The sequence below is a fragment of the Salvelinus sp. IW2-2015 genome, linkage group LG26, assembly GCF_002910315.2.
Source record: "Salvelinus sp. IW2-2015 linkage group LG26, ASM291031v2, whole genome shotgun sequence".
Lineage (NCBI taxonomy): Eukaryota > Metazoa > Chordata > Actinopteri > Salmoniformes > Salmonidae > Salvelinus > Salvelinus sp. IW2-2015.
Window position 1 is genome coordinate 39,240,874 of NC_036866.1, and position 21,000 is coordinate 39,261,873.

General features: G+C 44.0%; 1 protein-coding gene across 2 annotated transcripts in view; it reads right to left on the reverse strand.

Moving 5' to 3' along the window:
• Positions 1–21,000, reverse strand: part of LOC111952631 (transcriptional enhancer factor TEF-1) — a 45,680-nt gene that overhangs the window by 10,475 nt on the left and 14,205 nt on the right. For both annotated transcript variants that reach the window (XM_070435285.1, XM_023971505.2), the window contains 5 exons: positions 17,910–18,164; positions 4,863–4,927; positions 4,469–4,531; positions 466–600; positions 295–341 (listed from right to left, as the gene is read on the reverse strand). In XM_070435285.1, coding sequence (XP_070291386.1) covers positions 295–341; positions 466–600; positions 4,469–4,531; positions 4,863–4,927; positions 17,910–18,132 — 533 coding nt within the window. In that variant the 5' untranslated portion in view covers positions 18,133–18,164. The remainder of the gene's footprint in view (positions 1–294; positions 342–465; positions 601–4,468; positions 4,532–4,862; positions 4,928–17,909; positions 18,165–21,000) is intronic.

A 21,000-nucleotide genomic window follows, 5' to 3' on the forward strand; every position in this document is an offset into this window, starting at 1 on the left:
GTTTGTACCTTCAGACACATGAAATGGCAACGTTTTGCCTACTCGGCGTGCACGGCAGCTGAATTGGCTGCACCTACCACCAACAGCCCGAGACTAATAAAAAAAAATAGGAACACAAGGCTTTATCATTGGGTTTTTTACAGAAATGTTTGGCAATCGACTAGAAATGCCTTGGAGATCAACAAGTCCGGTTGGTGACCACTGAGTTATACCATCAAGCAAACACATTTGTTATTACTTATTACTTCATCATCTTCTATTATGAATAACAAGACAAGCATTAGGACTTCTTACTCTTGTGAGGATCCAGGCTGGCCAGTGGATATCATACCCTGCCAAAACTAGGGAAAAGGAGTAGATGAATGAATGGACAATCAGGATGGCACAACGCACATAAAGTCCTTTGTCAATTGCCATATTTGTCAATTGTTACGAGAGATGTGTGTTTAGTGACGGGTGTCTTACCCCTGCCGCCCCAGGGAAGGTGGGTCTTGGGAAGCCTGGGAGGCCAAGCTTGTTGTGGATGGCAGTGGCAGAGACGATCTGAGCCGAGGACATGGAGGCCATACTCTGCAGTGCCTTGTCCTTCACACTCTGGTCCTTCAGCAGAAAACAACACAATGACTCAGCCAGAGAGTGGTGGGCCAAACAACAAGCAACGACAGCCAAACACACGCACACAACAGAACTCTTTACAACGCCAGCAGGCGAGGACATGGATTATCTGAAAAGACCACAGGAACACCAAGACCGCCTATACACCTGAAAGGAATGTGCTATTAAGAGTACAGATTTCTATTGCTCTTCATACTTCTCTCTCAGACTGGTGAATAAAAGCACAGAATACACATTTTGGTGTTTTTGAGCCTGTGATTGAATACCAGACCATTTCATGCATTTATCTTCTAAAGGCCGAGTTGGTCTTAAATGAAAACAAACAAGGACATTAGGGCAAGATTGTAGTGTACACTGAACTTTGGGGGGAAAAAAGGCACTCTAGTGCTTGAGTTCTCTGTTAAGTGTCATCCTCTGACATGCTGTCGTTTAAGTAGCATTTCTGTTAAATTTTAAAAGCATATGTAATATATGCCATTTAGCAGACGTTTTTCCCCCCAAAGCGACTTACAGTCATGATACATTTTACTTATGGGTGGCCCCAGCGGGAATTGAACCCACAACCTTGGGTGTTGCAAGCACTATGTTCTAACGACAGAGACACACGGGACAACATGTGAATTTGTGCAAGCATGGGTTAATGGAATGCCTCACTGCCATTTGCGTGAAAGAAGACTTGGCAGAAGACGAGCATGCTGGCAAAGACAATACAGTGGAGATGGAGTGGATACAGTAAGATGGAGTGGATACAGTGAGATGGAGTGGATACACTGAGATGGAGTGGATACACTGAGATGGAGTGGATACAGTGGAGATGGAGTGGATACAGTGGAGATGGAGTGGATACACTGAGATGGAGTTGGATACAGTGGGAGATGGAGTGGATACAGTGGAGATGGAGTGGATACAGTGGAGATGGAGTGGATACAGTGGAGATGGAGTGGATACAGTGGAGATGGAGTGGATACACTGAGATGGAGTGGATACAGATGAGATGGAGTGGATCCCGTGTAGATGGAGTGGATACAGTGGAGATGGAGTGGATACACTGAGATGGAGTGAATACAGTGAGATGGAGTGGATACAGTAAGATGGAGTGGATACAGTGTGATGGAGTGGATACTGTGAGATGGAGTGGATACACTGAGATGGAGTGGATACACTGAGATGGAGTGGATACAGTGGAGATGGAGTGGATACAGTGGAGATGGAGTGGATACAGTGTGGATGGAGTGGATTACAGTGAGATGGAAGTGAGATACACTTGAGATGGAGTGGATACAGTTGTGATGGAGTGGATAACAAGTGAGATGGAGTGGATACACTGAGATGGAGTGGATACAGTGAGATGGAGTGGATACAGTGTGATGGAGTGGATACAGTGAGATGGAGTGATACAGTGTGATGGAGTGGATACAGTAAGATGGAGTGGATACAGTGAGATGGAGTGGATACAGTGAGATGGAGTGGATACAGTGTGATGGAGTGGATACAGTGAGATGGAGTGGATACAGTGAGATGGAGTGGATACAGTGTGATGGAGTGGATACAGTGAGATGGAGTGGATACAGTGTGATGGAGTGGATACACAGTAGCTGCTGGTGATAGATGCACACACACAGGACATACAATACCAGTCAAACGTTTGGACACACCTCCTCAAGGGTTTTTATTTATTTTTTACATTTTCTACATTGTAGAATAATAGTGAAGACATCAAAACTATGGAATAACACATATGGAATCATGTAGTAACCAAAAAAGTGTTCAACAAATCTAAATATATTTTATATTTGAGAATCTTCAAAGTAGCCACCCTTTGCCTTGAAGACAGCTTTCCGCCAGTCTATTCTCCACTGCTCGTATTTCTTAGCCCAAGCAAGTCTCTTATTATTATTGGTGTCCTTTAGTAGTGGTTTCTTTACAGAAATTCAACCATGAAGGCCTGATTCACTCAGTATCCTCTGAACAGTTGATGTTGAGATGTGTTTGTTACTTGAACTCTGTGAAGCATTTATTTGGGCTGCAATCTGTGGCTGGTAACTCTAATTAACTTACCCTCTGCAGCAGAGGTAACTCTGTGTCTTCCTTTCCTGTGGTGGTCCTCATGAGAGCCAGTTTCATCATAGCGCTTGATGGTTTTTGCGACTGCACTTGAATAAAAGTTCTTAACATTCTCCGGATTTTTTTATTTATTTCGATTTTATTTAACTAGGCAAGTCAATTCTGAACAAATTATTATTTACAATGGTGGCCTACACCGGCCAAATCAGGACGACTCTGAGTCAATTGTGTGCCGCCCTATGGGACTCCCAATCATGTCCGGTTGTGATACAGCCTGGAATTGAACCAGGGTGTCTGTAGTGATGCCTCAACCACTGAGATGAAGTGCCTTAGACCGCTGCGCCACTCAGGAGCCCTTGGATTGACTGACTTTCATGTCTTAAAGTAATGATGGACTGTTGTTTCTCTTTGCTTATTTGAGCTGTTCTTGACATAACATGGACTTGGTCTTTTAACAAATAGGGCTATCTTCTGTATACCACCCCTACCTTGTCACAAGACAAGTGATTGGCGCAAACACATTAAGAAGGAAATCAATTCCACAAATTAACAAGGCACACCTGTTAATTGAAATGCATTCCAGGTCACTACATCATGAAGCTGGTTGAGAGAACGCCAAGAGTGTGCCAAGCTGTCATCAAGGCAAAGGGTGGCTACTTTGAAGATTCTCAAATATAAAATATATTTAGATTTGTTGAACACTTTATTGGTTACTACATGATTCCATATGTGTTATTCCATAGTTTTGATGTCTTCACTATTATTCTACAATATATAACATAGTAAAAATAAAGAAAAACAATTGAATGAGTAGCTGTGTCCAAACGTTTGACTGTTACTGTACATTACACAGTACTTGGGGCTTTAGCAGCAGGACACAACACTATGGATCTAAGAGCAGGGACACCTAGCTTTACAGACGGGCCTGAAGCACAGCCAACAGTACAGTATTTTGAGGGTGGTACTTACCATACATGTGACCTGAATGCAAAGAGATGAGAGTGGTTTTACTCTTACAGCCCACTCCTCACACTTTGCTATCCGGACAAAACTAACTACTGTCCGTATTACAACATAGAATGATTACGTTCAGATTGTTAGAGATGACATGGGAGGTATAGACAGTGGTATTTAAAACATGACTTTGTATGCAAGTCAACCCTCAAGTTGAGCACACACACAAACACACACAAACAAAGAACAGCTTCAGTGTTAAACGATGATAAGGTCATAGCTTCTGGCTGACTGCTATCTCCAACACTAAGGTGCTCATATACAATCAACAGCGAACACGTCTTGCCAGCATGCTTCTCTTATTGGCTTGCTGTCCAAACATCATGCAGGGAGATATTCTAGGTGCAATCTACTTTCAGGATCAATATTTATATATTTTAAAAAATTACATTAGCATTTAAACATTACAGTACTTTCTTGCAAGTTGATGTAAGATATTTTTCTTGAGTAAAATATAATATGAAATATCATGAAACTGAACATACAATTCAAGCCTTGATCAGTGAAAGAGAGAGTAGAACTATCACCTTGCAAAGCCATTCGAGTTCCGCTGAGCGGGTGTACACTTTTGTTAGTCACAGGAAGCAATAAGAAACAAGAGCAACAAACAGGGGGAAGCATGGGACTAGCCCATCGAATGCTAAACAGGAATATTGGATGTGTGGAATCTAGGATACTGGAGTCACAGCATCAGGCATCCCACCCATTACCACCGCAATAGACACAGGAAGCTAGACAAACAGCGCTTGGAGGTCCAAAAGGCAGTAGCTCTTACCTTTAGCTTGGTGTGAAACTCCCGAGATTTCCGTCTGGCAAGAACCTGAATGTGACTGGAGACCTGTTGGGAGGGAGACAAGGGAACAGACGGTTACCATGGAGATGAAAAAGAAAAAGGGCCTAAAGCTCGCCACTGCAGGCACACACTCCTCCCTTGACAACTGCATCCAGCGCTTTGTATCCTCCACTGTTTGACAGTGAAAAGTGCTATGCATCATGCAAAAACGGCCTTCAATAGGAGACCTGTTTTGATTCTCCTACGCATGGCCACACAGGTCAAAGTTCCTTCGCCTGGCCAGTAGTATCAGGTGACCTGCCCTCCAGCAACCTCTAAGGGCTCCAGAAAATGGCAATATGTGTACCTTAGGGATTGGACTGATGAGTCCTCTTACCTGCTTTCTTGTCCTTGTCTTTCCCGTTCTTAGTTTGATGTATCTCGCTATCAACTCATTGCGACCTGGGGGAAGAAACAAATCACTCAGGTTTGTGTAGGTAGTGGCCTCCTGGCTTACGTGTCCACTCCAGACAGGTGTGTGTGTGGAGGGGGGCCTGGTGGGTGATACTAACCCTAACCCTTGTTCACTTGGAGGGGACCATTTTGTTAAGGCAACACGGACTGGCGGATAACATGTGACCTCGGCCGAAAAAAACAGCATCTGGGGGGATTTAGTGGTGTGACCCTGCACCCAGCAGGCCCGCACTGTAATCTCCCGCTGCCCATGCTGGGGCCTCCCTACTCTCAATCACTCACACACTGTGTACACATAACATGACAATACGGGCATTCATGCAGACGCCCAATTCCCAGATCAAAGGCCCCCAAACGGCCAGCTGTAAGCATGCTTACTGCTGAATAATTCATTATTTTCACCAGCTTGCAAACACACTCAGCGGGACTTGGCAAAAGCACTAAACAAGCGAGAGGGAGAGTGACAGAGCGAGAGGGAGAGAGAGAGGGAGGGTGAGGAAGAGAGAAAGAGAGGGAGGGTGAGGGAGGAAGAGAGAAAGGGGGAGAGAGAGAGGGATGGTGAGGGAGGAAGAGAGAGGGTGAGGGAGAGGGAGAGAGAGAAAGGGCAGAGAGAAAGGGAGAGACAGACAGACAGACAGAGGGATGGAGAGAGAGAGAGCCAGAGAGAAAGAAAGAGGGAGAGGGATGAGAGAGGGAGTGAGAGAGAGAAAGGGAGAGACAGAGGGAGGGAGAGAGAGAAGTTTAAAAACCCTCCAAGAACCAAACCAAACCAAACCAAGAAATCCCTCCCCCATCATACTCATAAATTAGCCCACTATGAGTTGAGTAAGCGAATATCTATTTCCAGAGCTAAACAAAAAGCGTGCACTGCCAGAAGAGAGACAAGAGAGAGAAGTTTCTGCACTGATGGACATTATTATTGTCAAACGTCTCATTAAGTTTCAAAGAGGTAACACTGCTCCATTTCCCTCAGCTTTCTTCTGAACTTTTATTCAAAACCAGCTCCATCACAGATTCCTGCTTTGTTTGTTGTCTCTGTAAAACCAGCCATTTAAGGGGGGCTGAACTTCCTGATTTGGCCTCATTTTCAGCTTGGTCTTTAAGAAATGCAGCGGCCATGACTGAAGCCAAACGAGAGTCTGTTGTGTGTGTGTGTGTTAGCACGTGGCAAGCGTTTGTACATTCACTCTGCCAAAACAGTACACAGTTACATTTGCTCACCCTTCTAGATAACTTGAAACAGTCTAACCAGGTCTTGTGTCTTGAAATTGCAGAGGCTAGCTAGTGCTAGCCAACTTCTTTCGCCAATTAGCTTCAGCCAGCTGGTGTGCAACCGTGGCAAAGTTGGTTTGACATTGGATAGATTATCTCTGGGGCTAGTTAGGCACCATCAATAAATTATACAATGTAAATGGGACAATATTTTCATGTTGCACATCTTTTAGTTGGCTCATAAATGCTTTCAATGTTTGTAAATACATTTCTATAATTTATAGTTGGTTTGAGGTTTTTAAGTCAGTTACATTTGGTGCTATTGACATTTAAAAAATATTGTTTACATTGTGTAATTTACTGATGGTCCCTATCTAACCCCATAGGGGTATGAAATGTCAAACCAAATTGACCATGGGCATTACGATCTGGTCGCTTGCAGCTGCGCTCTGAATTGATGATTACTTGGGTGCCGCCAGCTTTGGGCAGGATTTAAATAAACCAAACCAAATGAAAACTGTTACAGTAGTAACAGTACCCTTCATTCCATGACATAGACATTTTTCCTATCATCTCGCAAATCTCTGGTTTGGACGAGGCTGACTTTATGACCAGAATTATCCTATTTACACTTTGTAGTCAAGTTCGACACTAGAATAAATGTTTCTGACTAACATCGATGCCACATAGGCTGTTTTCAAAATCCGAAGTAGCTTTTTAGGAGCAGTCAATTTTTAATATCATTATTGCATGTGCCAAGAAACACACATTCAAATGAGTTCTCTCTGAAATAACATCTTATTCAAATGCCTTGCAAATCCGTCAAGCAAACTGGACAATATCTCCTTTCATTGACTATCCCTTAAATAATAAAAAATTATGGAGAACATAATGCAGCCTACAGCAGAGGTTAGAGCAGGGTCAGAGTTAGGGTTAACAGATTGGAGTTGAGAGTTCAGTGGGTCGACGAGATAGAGTTTGTGTGTGGGTTGGAGATGTCTGACTATGTAGAGTTGGAGCTTTGAGCTCTCATTGCTATGGTTTGCCTGATCAGCAGACTGCTACAGTGCTACTTGACAGCTGATAGTGTGTGTGGGCAGTTCTGTGTTCCCATTTCAGCTCCCACTTACCAGGCTGACGGATGGAGCAGGACACTGACCCACAGTGACCCGGCCTCAGCCCTACTGATCCAGGCCAGGGGTTAGAGGTCAGGGGTCAGAGACAAAGGGCAGAGACACAACACCACACAGTACACACAACATAACCAGAGAGAGGTAGTTTAGCACCCTCCACTGACACCAACGGACACTGAAATTCCAGGATAACGCAGGTTAGTGTTTTCGTGTTACACGTCGAAATTATTTGTATTGGTAACAACAGCTATAAAAATTAGATTTTTTTTGTGTGTGTGTGTGTGTGTGTAACAAGATCGTTACGTCTCTTAGCTGAGATCTTTTTAAAGCTCTCATTTCCTTTCCCGGCCCTCGTTTTAAGGATGGACTGACCATACCCCCACAAGGCTCTGCACTGCAGCATCCAGGGTGATGTCAGAAGACCCTAGAGAACACATTGGCATTCTGACAACCTGAGGATCACTCATACACTCACTCACTGCACTCTTCGTGTGGCTTTGCCATTAAACACTCCTCCAATAAATGTCTATTGCCAGGCAATATGAGCTGTTTCCAACATCATAACAAGGGATTTAAAGGCTTTTCTCAGAGATGGTTTCCAAGTGTCATTGTGAATCACGGCCATAAGGAAAGACAACTGTGACTTGCCCTGTTCTTGACATTATCAAAGTTGTGAAACACTGAAATGGAATAAAAACCAAACACTTTATAGGCAATGAAATGATCTTGAACCAGTTAAAGAAGCTGCCCTCCGTATTGTACAGTTCTATTCATTTTCCTGCATGTTGCGTTCAAGGTAGTGAGGCTAGCAACTTTAAAACGTATCAAAAGTATCAACTCCCAACATTACAAATCCCACAAAATATGCACACGTACAACAAAATGCCTCGTCTCTTGGTCCAGTGCTCAAACTTGTCGCAGGCACCCTCCTTTCATAGCCCTCTGACTAGCTTATATTTACACTGTGACGGGCGCCCTAATCCTTTCCGCTCTTTACTCCCCCTTCCCAGAATGCACTGGGCCCCAGGCAAGCCCCTGTCTCTCGGCGGAGCGGAGTGAGTGCAGGAGAGACCCAAATCCTCTGGACAATAGCCTGGCTGTCCCGCCGGCCATGATGGATGACTCAAGGGTCTCAGGCCTACATTAGCATCACAAAGGCCTAAGCCAACAATATGGAGCCATTCAGTGGGAGGTCCCCTGGCTGGCTGGGGAGACGGGAGAGAAGCCCTATAACTACTACAGACTGGAACATTACCACGGCTAGAGCTGCTGTATCTTCACTCCTTCCCCAGGGCTCTGTCTGGTCCAGCCTCCATATTGTCACACACAAACACAGAGGGCTACCTTGGGTTATGTTATGGGAATAATAGCCCCATCCAAGTGATTAGACCTTAAAGCTGAGATCAGCATTTGGTGAAACAGCACCACTGGTCGACCCCCAGGCATGCGCATGTTTTTGTTTTGCTTTTGAAACGGGGAAGAGGAGCATTCTGCTCAGTGGTAAAAAAAATAATTCTATCATAGGACACACTCTGCTGTTCTATCATGCGTGCAATGATTTGCCATGATGTCYGAGGGGGGGGGGGGGGGGATATTTTTGTTGTTGGAATATCGTAAACAGACGTGGCAGTTTCACCGCTTCGGATTCCAACTTTAAAGCTCCAGAAACCAACTATACCTAGAATTTCGCCCCTATGTAGAAGCTAGGTGAATTGCAACAGCACTAGGCTGTATTCAAAACAAACCTCCTCCCACGCATCCCATTTCCCTGTGACATGGTGGAGACTCGTGCTTGAGCCTTTTACTTTGGTCCAAAAACTATATTTTTGTTACTGAAAAGATATTTCACAGAGATGTTGGTGGTAAAATTATTCCCTACGCTATTCAGTGTTTGTTTTCTCACATAAACTGAAATTGAGAGAACAGTGTAGAATTTTAGCAACCAGGGAAAAAACGATTTCTACATTGGCCACTTGACCCGATTTCCACTAGATAACAAAGCCAAAGTCAAAACAGCTTTTCCCATTTTGACAACAGATGGCGCTCCGGCGGGAGAAATCAATAGGCGAATATCACAGCCAATCACAACACTGGAGGGTAAGAAATACTGTGAAACATTATCATTCCACTATTACTGCAGATACGGTATATTATGGACATTTTCTGAAATTACAACGCAACAATTCATGTGCAGCACCTTTAATGCATCTAAAAGAGGCTGCAATGTCACAGGCATACAAACTACAAGATAAAAACACACAGATAGAAACAAACAAAAATACTGAATTACTTCTGGACCTGTTGAATGGAAATAGATCTAGCCCTGGCCCTGTGTCCCTAAACCAGATGGTGCTGTTCTGACCCATCCCTTAGCTTGGAGATAGGGAGCTTAGTCTGATAAGATCTACAGCTCCAATGCAGGTGTTTCCCTCAGAGCAGTCAATGGGTGCGGCCGTCACTCCCCCTGACAAATAAATCCTCACACACTCACACGTACACACTCCTCTGGCAGGCTGACATCTGACTCCATCCCCGACCAGCTGCCCATTCTAGATGGCTTAACACAGTACATTATGACCCCCCCCCCCCACACCCACCCCACTCCCATTTAGAGAATGGGCCAGAGAGAAAGACTTCAAGGCCAAAGTCAGATGGTCTGAGGCCGTGACGATGGCTTTTCTCATTATCAACATACCCCTCCAGCCCTCCCCTATGGATGTATCCAGCTCTCCACCAATCACAACACACTTCATTATACAAAAGGAGCCACCGGTAAAGCCAAACACAGCAATCAGGGAATATCAAAAATCACTTGCTGTTCTAATTGCTAATTTGGGGAAATCTTTGCACAGTAATGCACGTGTGAAATGAATGGCAGAAACATCCAATATTTTGATTAAGGCACCCCATAGTATGCAGCAGTGATTTTGAGTTTGTTTATAGAACCATTTCAGTGGTACTTCCAGAACACAAAGGTTTCAAAGTCAGAAAAACATTTTCTTAAGGCATGACGTTTAGGATGGAAGGATGATGTATACCCGATGCCGATAGCCTCGACTCACAATAAAGCACTTCAGTTGTTTTAGAACGACTCCAAACGTCATCTTGAGCCCAGTCTCTGATGAGCTTGGAGTACACCGAGGAGTCCACAGACCACAACGACCACGTCTCGGTTTGGCAAAGGACCACTGTATTCATTCATCGCAATTTTTGAAATTAAAAAGGCACTGTGTGTGTGTTTAAGTGTGTGTGTGATTTAAGTGTGTATATATTTAGAGCAGAACGGCACTCTAAGAACCACAATTCCCTCTATCCCAAACTGTGGCCCACTACGCATACTCACGACCTGTGGGAGTGAATGGTGCTGTTTGGTTGCAGCCGTTGGTTGGTTTTAACAGGACTAATTAGCCATGCTCACCTGTGTGTTCGGGCCTCTCAGAGTTCTGACAGAGAGGCCCGGATGGAAACATTACATCAGCATGCTGGAAATCTCACATGATTTGTTTTATTTTTTATATCCTCAAGTGAACTCCACAGGCCCTTAACTTCTTATGGCTGCAGGGGCAGTATTGAGTAGCTTGGATGAAAGGTGCACAGAGGTGCCCATAGTAAACTGCCTGCTCCTCAGTCCTAGTTGCTAATATATGCCTATTATTATTCGTATTGGATAGAAAACACTCTGAAGTTTCTAAAACGGTTTGAATTATGTCTGTGAGTACAACAGAACTCATATGGCAGGCAAAAACCTGAGAAGTTCCACTTCCTGTTTGAATTGTTTCTGAGGTGGCAGATTTTCAACCAAGCTCTCATTGAAATTACAGCGAGATATTGATGAGTTTTCACTTCCTACGGCTTCCACTAGATGTCAACAGTCAATAGAACTTTGTCTTATGACTCTAATGTGAAGGGGGGCCGAAGGAGACAGGAATTAGTAATCACTGCCATGAGGTGACCACGCATTGAACACGCGCCTTCACATGAGGAGGACCTCCGTTCCACCGCTCTTCTGAAGTCAATCTAATTCTCCGGTTGGAACGTTATTCAAGATGTATGTTAACAACATTCTAAAGATTGATTCAGTACATCGTTTGACATGTTTCTACTGACTGTTACGGAACTTTTGGACATTTCGTCACGTTATAGTGGATGCTCTTTGTGACTTTGGAATTGTTTACCGCTAACGCGCTAACCAAAGTAGCTAATTGGACATAAATAACGGACATTATCGAACAAATCAAGCATTTATTGTGGACCTGGGATTCCTAGGACTGCATTCTGATGAAGTTCATCAAAGGTAAGGAAACATTTATCATGTATTTTCTGGTTTCTGTTGACCCCAACATGGCGGCTCTCTCTCGCTATTGTTCTGAGCTCCGTCTCAGATTATTGCATGATTTGCTTTTTCCGTAAAGTAAAGTTTATAGCATTAAGTAAAGTTTATAGCATTAAGGAGAGGTATATCTATAATTAGATGTGTATAACTTGTATTATCATCTACATTTATGATGAGTATTTCTGTTGAAACGATGTGGCTATGCAAAATCACTTGATGTTTTTGGAACTAGTGAATGTAACGCGCCAATGTAAACTCAGATTTTTTGTTATAAATATGAACTTTATCAAACAAAACATGCATGTATTGTGTAACATGAAGTCCTATGAGTGTTATCTGATGAAGATAATCAAAGGTTAGTGATTAATTTTATCTCTATTTCTGCTTTTTGTGAAAGCTATCTTTCGCTGGAAAAATGGCTGTGCTTATTGTGGTTTGGTGGTGACCTAACATAATCGTTTGTAGTGCTTTCGCTGAAAAGCATATTTGAAATCGGACACTTTGGTGGGATTAACAACAAGATTACCGTTAAAATGATATAAGACACATGTATGTTTGAGGAATTTTAATTATGAGATTTCTGTTGTTTGAATTTGGCGCCCTGCACTTTCACTGGCTGCTGTCATATCGATCCCGGTAGCGGGATGCAGCCATAAGAAGTTTTAAGCTGCCTGACGAAGGTATTTACCTTTCAAGATTTTCTTCAACCTAGTCCCAAAAAAATGGTGTGAAGCAAAATGTACTGTACATCGGAATTGTTTCGTCAACCCAAACAAATACTGTACAGTGAGGGTGAGAGAGAAAGAGAGAGAGAATGAGAGAAACAGCATTGAGTGTTGTGACCACTCACATATTCTCCTTCTATCTCGACAACACTTTCTGTCATCATTACCTCTGTCATTCTGTCCCTGTGTGGGCCTTCACACAAAGTACCATGAATCTATCATGTCTTTCAAAGGAACACATTGTTCCTGGAATAATTACATCAGAAGGGAGTGCAACATAACGACCTACAGATGAACACCTAGTGCTCTTTTACGAACCAAACACTCCAGACACACACATGCCCTCGACGCGAGAGGCTCTGTTAAGAACACGTTCTACCCCTGAAGGCCACTGAGTCATTACTAACAAACAAAGATGTGCCAAGAGCCTCTTTCACTCCATTTACCTTGAGAGGAAGACAGAGGGAATACCACTGGATAATCATCTCTATGCCTTTTGTTTCAATGGTTATTGTATGAAGATCTCTAATTCTGTTATGTAAACATGGCAGGTCTTGTATGTCATGGTATTGATATTCCTGTTTCGATCGTGTGTGTGTGTGTGAGACGACAGGTACAGGCATGCCCTTCATGGTCACAGCTCACACCCCACTGGAGCCACACGGGAACACATTACTGCAGCATCCGGGGAACTCTCCTCTTGGAACATTTCCTACCATCCCACTTTCACCATAGCCATTCATTTTGAAGACCGAGAAACAGCGGAGGTCTTAAGTGTATCTCTCATTCAACAACAATACATTCATGATAAAAGAACATTCTTTGTTACAGTATAGCAACTGGCAACTGCAATTTGACTGTCAAGAGTTTCCCTGATTAGGGTTGGAAAGGTAAAGGTTTTAACCCCTGCCACAATACATCCTGACCGTTATAATGCTTCTCCGGAGCTCAGCACTATGGTGACAGCAGCCACTACTATTAAATCCTCGGATGCCGTCTACCATAGCAACCTTCGCTTTATCACAGGTGACAGTTGTGATACTCGCCACTGCATCCTGTATCAAATGGTTGTCTGGTCCTCATTAAAGTTCCGTAGATCACTTCACTATTCCTTCTTTGTTGACAAGGCTCTACTACACAAGCTTCCGACTTACCTAAACACCGCTGTAAAAATATAAAAACATGAGATACCAAACTCGTTCACAAGGTTGGTTAACTCTTGAGGTTCCTCGGGTTTCCACCGAACTAGGTGAATTCGCTGTATTTTTAAAGCACCTCATTGCTGGAACCAACAACAAAATACATCACAGTTGGATGTTCTGGTGCCGCTCGGGCAATTTGAAATATTAATTTGGGACCTTCTTATTGAGGAATGTAATTGTTTTTCTTTAATATTTGTGTTTTGCTGTATTTTACTTGTTTGATATTGTATTTGATTTAGAGTTTGTCTTATGAAATTGCATAAGCAGAGCTCCCTGGTGAAAGAGACCCTGGACTCAATGGTGATTTCCTGCTTAAATAAAGAAAAATTAAAACGTTAAAAAAAAACAGAGTTTTGTTGCTTTACAATTCTCCATACATTTCCTGAGCACTTTCCATTTTTATTTTACACACCTTAAAAAAAAACTCCCAGACCTCAGTTGCGCATCGTCAATAACCGGCCTCCCTCGCAGGACACAGTCATGTCGCGCCACTCTAAGGTAGTAAAATAACAGATAGTAAAATCAAAGCTACCTACCTAAAAACCCTTCCAAAAACAATCACACCACAAAAGACCACTACTCTTAATACAGAAAATACAAAGAACATGATGTTTTCTGGCTATACCTTTTTTTTTACCCCACACCCTGTGCAACCATATATAGCAGAATGGTTCAAAAAAATGAAGAGATGCAACTTCTGTGTTTTTCACGTTCTGACCATAGTTCTTTTGTATTTTCTTTGTTTTAGTGCGGTCAGGACGTGAGTTGTGTGTCTGCACCAGATAGAACTGTTTCGGTTTTCACTTTGTTGTTTTTCTATTTTGAGTTGTTTTCTTTCATTAAATGAGATGAACAATTACCACACTGCACATTGGTCCTCCGATCTTTCAAACTTCTCCTCCTCAGACGAGGAGGAAGACGACAGCCGTTACAGTGTGTCTCCATCCTTCGTTGAAGATAACGTGTGTAGGTCACACTCTGAACTCTCTCTACGCATCATCTTTGCTCTCTAAGAGGCACAATACAACGGATGGGAAATACGTATAGTGTTCAGAGGAGAACTCTGAGGTGCTGTTCCCCAAGGTGTGGAGGAGGTGGGTCTTTCCCACAGTGCAATACAGGTCCACGCCGGGGAGAATGACAGTGGCTCAGTGCCAATACCAACTCTGCACACACCACTGTACTGTAGAGAGCAAGCTGGTATGAGCGTTGATAGTTTAGCATTTGTCTGTTTTCACCTTTACAAGAAAAATAATTCCTATTGTGACATATCGTGGCAGTTAGGAGTTACAGGATATTTTTTTTATTATGTTTGTTTTTAACTACATTTTGTACCGTCACTTTAAACAATCTCTTCCAGACTCGTAAGTTTCAGCAGCTAGTACTATAGTTGTATTATTACCTATAGAGGCTACAACTATAAATGCTAGAAGCTGAAGTCAAGGCTCTGTACTGTACCCATCACATAGTGAAGCCTACTGTCACATGTTACTGTAGTTCCATGATACTGTATGTACCATACAGGGAGGATAGCCTGAGGGAGCCCCAGACCCCAGGATGACTCAGACTCAAGCCAACCCAGCATGCTTCACCATTACCCTGAGGGCACGAGGACTATGTCTCATCTCATACGGCCATGTTGGCAGCTTGGATGTACAGGATCTTATCCACAATAGCTAGAAGGCAGCGACGAGATATCGTGTAAACCAAATCAATCCTCACGAGTACACAGCTTCCCATAACTCATTTACAAAGCCATTTCTTTCCTTTTAAAAAAATATTGAAAGTTGGCTAATCTTTAGTGACAGTGACAATGTATCATAGAACTTCAAAGGGCCAAATCCAAACCTGATCCAAGATTCACTAGCTATACCTCAGTCACTACCTGCTCCTGAAGCAGAGGGGAAATGGCCATGTCACCAATGGTGCTACAAAACTCCAGCCTGCCTCTGCTCCAGCTAAGCCATGCTGGGATATTTGGCCTGGCCAACAGAGAGAAAGCAGATTGCTACGGTCTAATGATGATGAGGCATCATGACAGGCCTCTCCACTCACAGGATAAATGGTGGCAGAATGGAACCACCGCGGAGGCCTATCTGCTCCTCATCTAAACCAGATGGAGATTGTCAATACCATTTAAAAAAACACTGATTTCTCTCTAGAATCTATCGCTCGGATAAAAGAAGTGAAAAGTGGTTGATAACTTCATTGAGACATTAAAGAGAAACATCAAGCAATCGTACGTTTTGTGATCAGTCAGTACGTGGGCTTTTTTTGTGCCGGGCTGAGGTCGTGTCCCTTCCTTCCACCTGCTCAATCTAGTTCCTGTAGAGCAGCTGGCGCTCCACAAAGAGGAAAGAGCCTCTCCCCAGCCCCAGTCATTCCCCCCCCCAGGCCAGGCTGGGCACCGTGCCAGGCCCCACTGAGACTCAACGCACCCGAGAGCCCCACAGGTAAACACTGAGATAAGCTCCGCTGCAACAGGAAAAATAGACATTGTTTAGAGGCAATAGGCAGTTGCTATAGAGACAGTTGCTAATTAACTGCATTGAGTGGAGGGAGCAGAGGGCTGAAGAGGGCCACTCAGGAGGACCTGAGCCTTGCTCTTGCCTCACTCCGCCTCCTCTAGTGACTAATCCAGGTCGCTCTGCGTCGTTCCTCCAGTCTCTCAGATGCCAACGCCGTCTCACATTGTGAAAGCTCAGCTACTGTCTGTCGTCTGGTCAGGATGCGACCCGAGCGGACAGCAAATTAAGTTGTTATTGAATCCAGGCCATCTGTGTGGTTCCAGTGCTAACTAATGCAAACAATTGTATTTCTAGCAATCAGCCCACTTAATCAGCCTGGACCCCCTCTCTATCTGTGTCTCATCAGCTCTGGGATGAGACGGAGGGGCCCGCAGCACAGTGGTGGCCAACAGGATCGGAGTGTTTTGTAAAGGCAAATCCATGGTCTTCTATGTGGAGGATATTAATTGTAGACAAGGGAGATATTAGGTTGTGCTGCAGGCTACATGAGTCCACAATGAGTCACAGTTCAAGCACTAGGACCCAGTGGATCCACGGCTGGGAAGAGAGGTTGGAGTGAGTTCTTCCACAGTTCCAGTAATCACTGCTCATTACTCCAACTCCCCATGCCTCGCAACCCCCTCTTTTGTCCTCCCTACCTGATACGCTGACATGCAGATCCCATCCATGAGTAACGCGTAGCGATTTGTAATACATTCGAATAAAATACAATGACAAAATGCACAAGGCCCCGTTTCTGTCTGATGGATGTGTGTTAGTGTCAAACCTACAGAATCAGGTCTTTAAGTGGTTTTTGAGTAAAATCCCAGAGGGATCATTGCTATGTTCTAGAGAAGGTAAAGAAACAAGCAGCTGAGTCTGGAACATGTTAAAATACTGAGGACCTCTGACCGACCCTGTGCTGATCCCACTCAATACATCACAACCAAGCAGAGATAACACGTCTGTCAACACGCTCAGACAGAGATTGATCTAGTCAGGGCGATATTCAATAAACACAAACTCAAACATTGTAGATGGTCTTATTTGTGTGTCAAGAGTCTCAGAAACAACCTGAAGACATACAACAACATATACAAGTATACACACTTATAACCAGCAAAAGTTCACTATAAGTTCACAAAGTGCCACAGTGCTGTTACATACGACTCGAAAATGGTTTTCTAGTTTCTGTATATAATATCTTTCTTACATCAGTTTTCTGACTCGGTAAGAGGCCTGAGATTTTATACAGACTGTGAGCTTGGTCAGTGAGGTCGCACGAGAGCAGACACTGGTCATGTTTGAGAGGGGGGGGTTCACCTCTACTTTCATTGGATGTTGTGTTGTGTGCTGTGAGCAACTATGACACTCAGATAAGGAGGGGGGTGTCCCCCCTCTCCCAACATCACCAGCCAAGCCCAAGAAGAGAGGGAGGGTGAGGGACTGTGTGTGTGTGTGTATGTGTGTGTGTGTGAGTGAGAAAGAGGGTAAGGGGGAGGGGGGAGAGTGTACGGCGCAGCTGGTGGCAGCCACACGACCATCTGCTCCTCACTAATGGTTCACACTGGCTTTAGTTCTAAACCTCTGCCTCCCTCCCTCCCACAGCACTCCAGCAGACTCACTGGTCATGTCTCTCACTAACTCAGCACTCTTACTAACTCACCACTCTCACAACTCTCACTAACTCACCACTCTTACTAACTCTCACTAACTCACCATGGTGCAGTATGTGTTGTTTCTAATCATTCAAAATAAATATTCCCCCCACTTCGTCCGCTTCTGTGAACAATAGCCCAGTTCTAACTAACTGGAGCCTTTCTTGGAGTTCTTCTCTTCCTCCTTCCTCTGTACTTACCGTACATCTTGCCCTCGTCTGAGAGGATGATCTTCCTCCGCCCACAGGGCGGGTAGATAGCCAGCGCCTCCTGGAAGCTCTGGTCGATGTCGGGGCTCCACACCCCCTCGGGGTCCCCGTCCATGCCCTTCTCGGCCCCGTCGCTCATCCTCTCCATGTCGTCTGCGGGGCTCTCGCTGCCGCTCCAACTGCTGGGGTCCATAGTGGCGCTGCGCTCGTCCATGCCCAGGCCTGGATCACACTGGGGGGAGAAACCTGGAGACCAGCAGCGGAATAAACAAACAGCCAGTTAGTCAGTTACAGAGCAGAGTGTAAACCAGCTGCCTCCAGCACCACCACAGAGCGCAGCACAAAACAGAGAAGCGCAGACCTGGTTCACTCTGGCCTGGGCAGCGGCGGTAGCAGCAGAGCACGGGAAGGGAGCGAACACAAGCGAGACAACGAGGTGAAACTACCGCTATGTTTGTCCAGAGAGTTGGCAGGCCGATGCCTGCTTGTCGTTTTTACACAACTGCTAAGTTTGAGAACATTCAAACTGTGGCCAGGACCTAGGCATGAGGATTATTCCTATTAACATTTCTCCTCAACCTAACAAGACATTGTATAGCAGGACAGATCGTTAATGCTGTATACACCTGGTGAGAGAATGTGATCCAATCCCAAAACAAACATCCAGATACAATACAAATGCTATAAAAGAACATGGTAGAAGGAAGCCACAAGCCGAGAGCGAATAGAAGAGAGGCCTGGGGTAGCATTCATCCACACCAGCTGCCATCTACTTGGAAACCAGTATCATAGTCAGTCACTACTCAAAGGCAGTCTGTCACCAAGCTCTTCAATATGGCTGGGGTTCATATAGGGGGAATCGGCGTACAAAGGCTTCGTGGAGCTCCCGAAATACGAGTCTATGTTCACAATATCCCATTCAAAAACGACATTGTCACTTCCGCGTCTAAACACAGCTACTTCGTCGCCTAAGTTTCGTAAACGACGTCCCACCCCAACAAGTAGAACGTTTCCTATAGAGAAAGTGTACAGCTGGAATATACTTTATTCCCCATGGCTTTGTGGAGATGGCCGCACAGCTGCCCCCCCCCCTCCCCCCTCCCCATCCAGTTGCCGGGCAGCAACTCCTTCCTCTCCAAACAAAGATCCTATTCATGGAGCACGCTTTGTTGTAAGAGCGACTAGCAGCATATGTTTTCCTCTTAGAATGTCAGTACACTGGAGGATCTGTCCTGTCTGTGTGTGTGTGTGTGTGTGTGTGGTGTGTGTGTGTGTGGTGTGTGTGTGTGGTGTGTGTGTGTGTGTGTGTGTGTGTGTGTGTGGTGTGTGTGTGTGTGTGTGTGTGTGTGTGTGGTTGACAGGGGTGGGGGCTGCTGGTAAAGAATCTGCCACAGAGCAAGCGTAGCTTTTGACTGAATTTGGTTTTTGGTGGCTGAGTGCTGACATTGCACAACTAACTACTCTGCTATTGGTGGGGGGAAAACGTTCCATTCCAACCACTAATGACTCTCCCCGACTGATTTATAACTGAGTTAGTAATTTCTAACAGCATGCTGATAAATGTGGGTTATCAGAAGGCAGAAAGGAGTAATTCAATTTGAATGAATTTGGCTTCATTAGCATCTTCATGTAAAATACCTTCTCCTTCAGTTATATTCGACATAGTAGCATGATTCGAGACAGAGTAGCATGATTTGAGACAGAGTAGCATGATTGAGCTAGTAGATTATTTGACACATAGTAGCATGATTTGAGACAGAGTAGCATGATCGAGACAGAGTAGCATGATTCGAGACAGAGTAGCATGATTGAGACAAAGTAGCATGATTTGAGACAGAGTAGCATGAATTTGAGACAGAGTAACATAATTTAAGACATAGTAGCATATTGAAACAGAGTAGCTGATTTGAGACAGAGTAGCATGATTGAGACATAGCATGATTTGACACATAGTAGCATGATTTGACACATAGTAGCATGATTTGAGACAGAGTAGATATTTGAGACAGAGTAGCAAATTGAGACAGAGTAGCATATTTGAGACAGAGTAGCATGATTTTTGAGACAGAGTAGCATGATTCGAGACAGAGTAGCATGATTTGAGACAGAGTAGCATGATTTGAAGACAGAGTAGCATTATTTGAGAGAGTAGCATGATTTGAGAGTAGCAAAGTAGCATGCTTTAAGACATAGTAGAGAGACATAGAGACATAGTAGCCTGATTTGAGACAGAGTAGCAAGATTTGACACAGAGTAACATGATTGAGACAGAGTAGCATGATTTGACACATAAGTAGCAATGATTTGACACATATGTAGCATGAATTTGAACACATAGTAGCATGATTCGAGACAGAGTAGCATGATTCGAGACAGAATAGAGCATGATTCGAGACATAGTAGCCTGATTTGAGACAGAGTAGCATGATTTGAGACAGAGTAGCAAGATTTGAGACAGAGTAGCATGCTTTAAGACAATAGTAGCATGATTTGAGACAGAGTCAGATGTGCAATGATGAGAGCAGATACATGATTTGAGACAGAGTTAGCTGATTTAGAACATAGTAGCATGATTCGAGACAGAGTAGCATGATTTGAGACAGAGTAGCAGATTCGAGACATATAAGCATGATTTCGAGACATAGTAGCATGATTTGAGACATAGTAGCATGATCTTGGAGACAGTAGTAGGCATGAGCAGCATAGCAATGATTGAGGACAGAGTAGCATGATTCGAGACTAGTAGCATGAACTCGATGACAGTAGCATGACTCGAGACATGTAGCATGACTTTGAGACATAGTAGCATGATTCGAGACATAGTAGCATGATTTGAGACATAGTAGCATGTTTCAAGACATAGTAACATGTTTCGAGACATAGTAGCATGATTTGAGACAGAGTAGCATGATTTGAGACATAGTAGCATTATTTGAGACATAGTAGCATGATTCGAGACATAGTAGCATGATTTGAGAACAGAGTAGCATGATTTGAGACATAGTAGCATGAGATTCGAGACATAGGCAGCAATGAGTCGAGACATAGTAGCATGATTTGAGACATAGTAGCATGTTTCAAG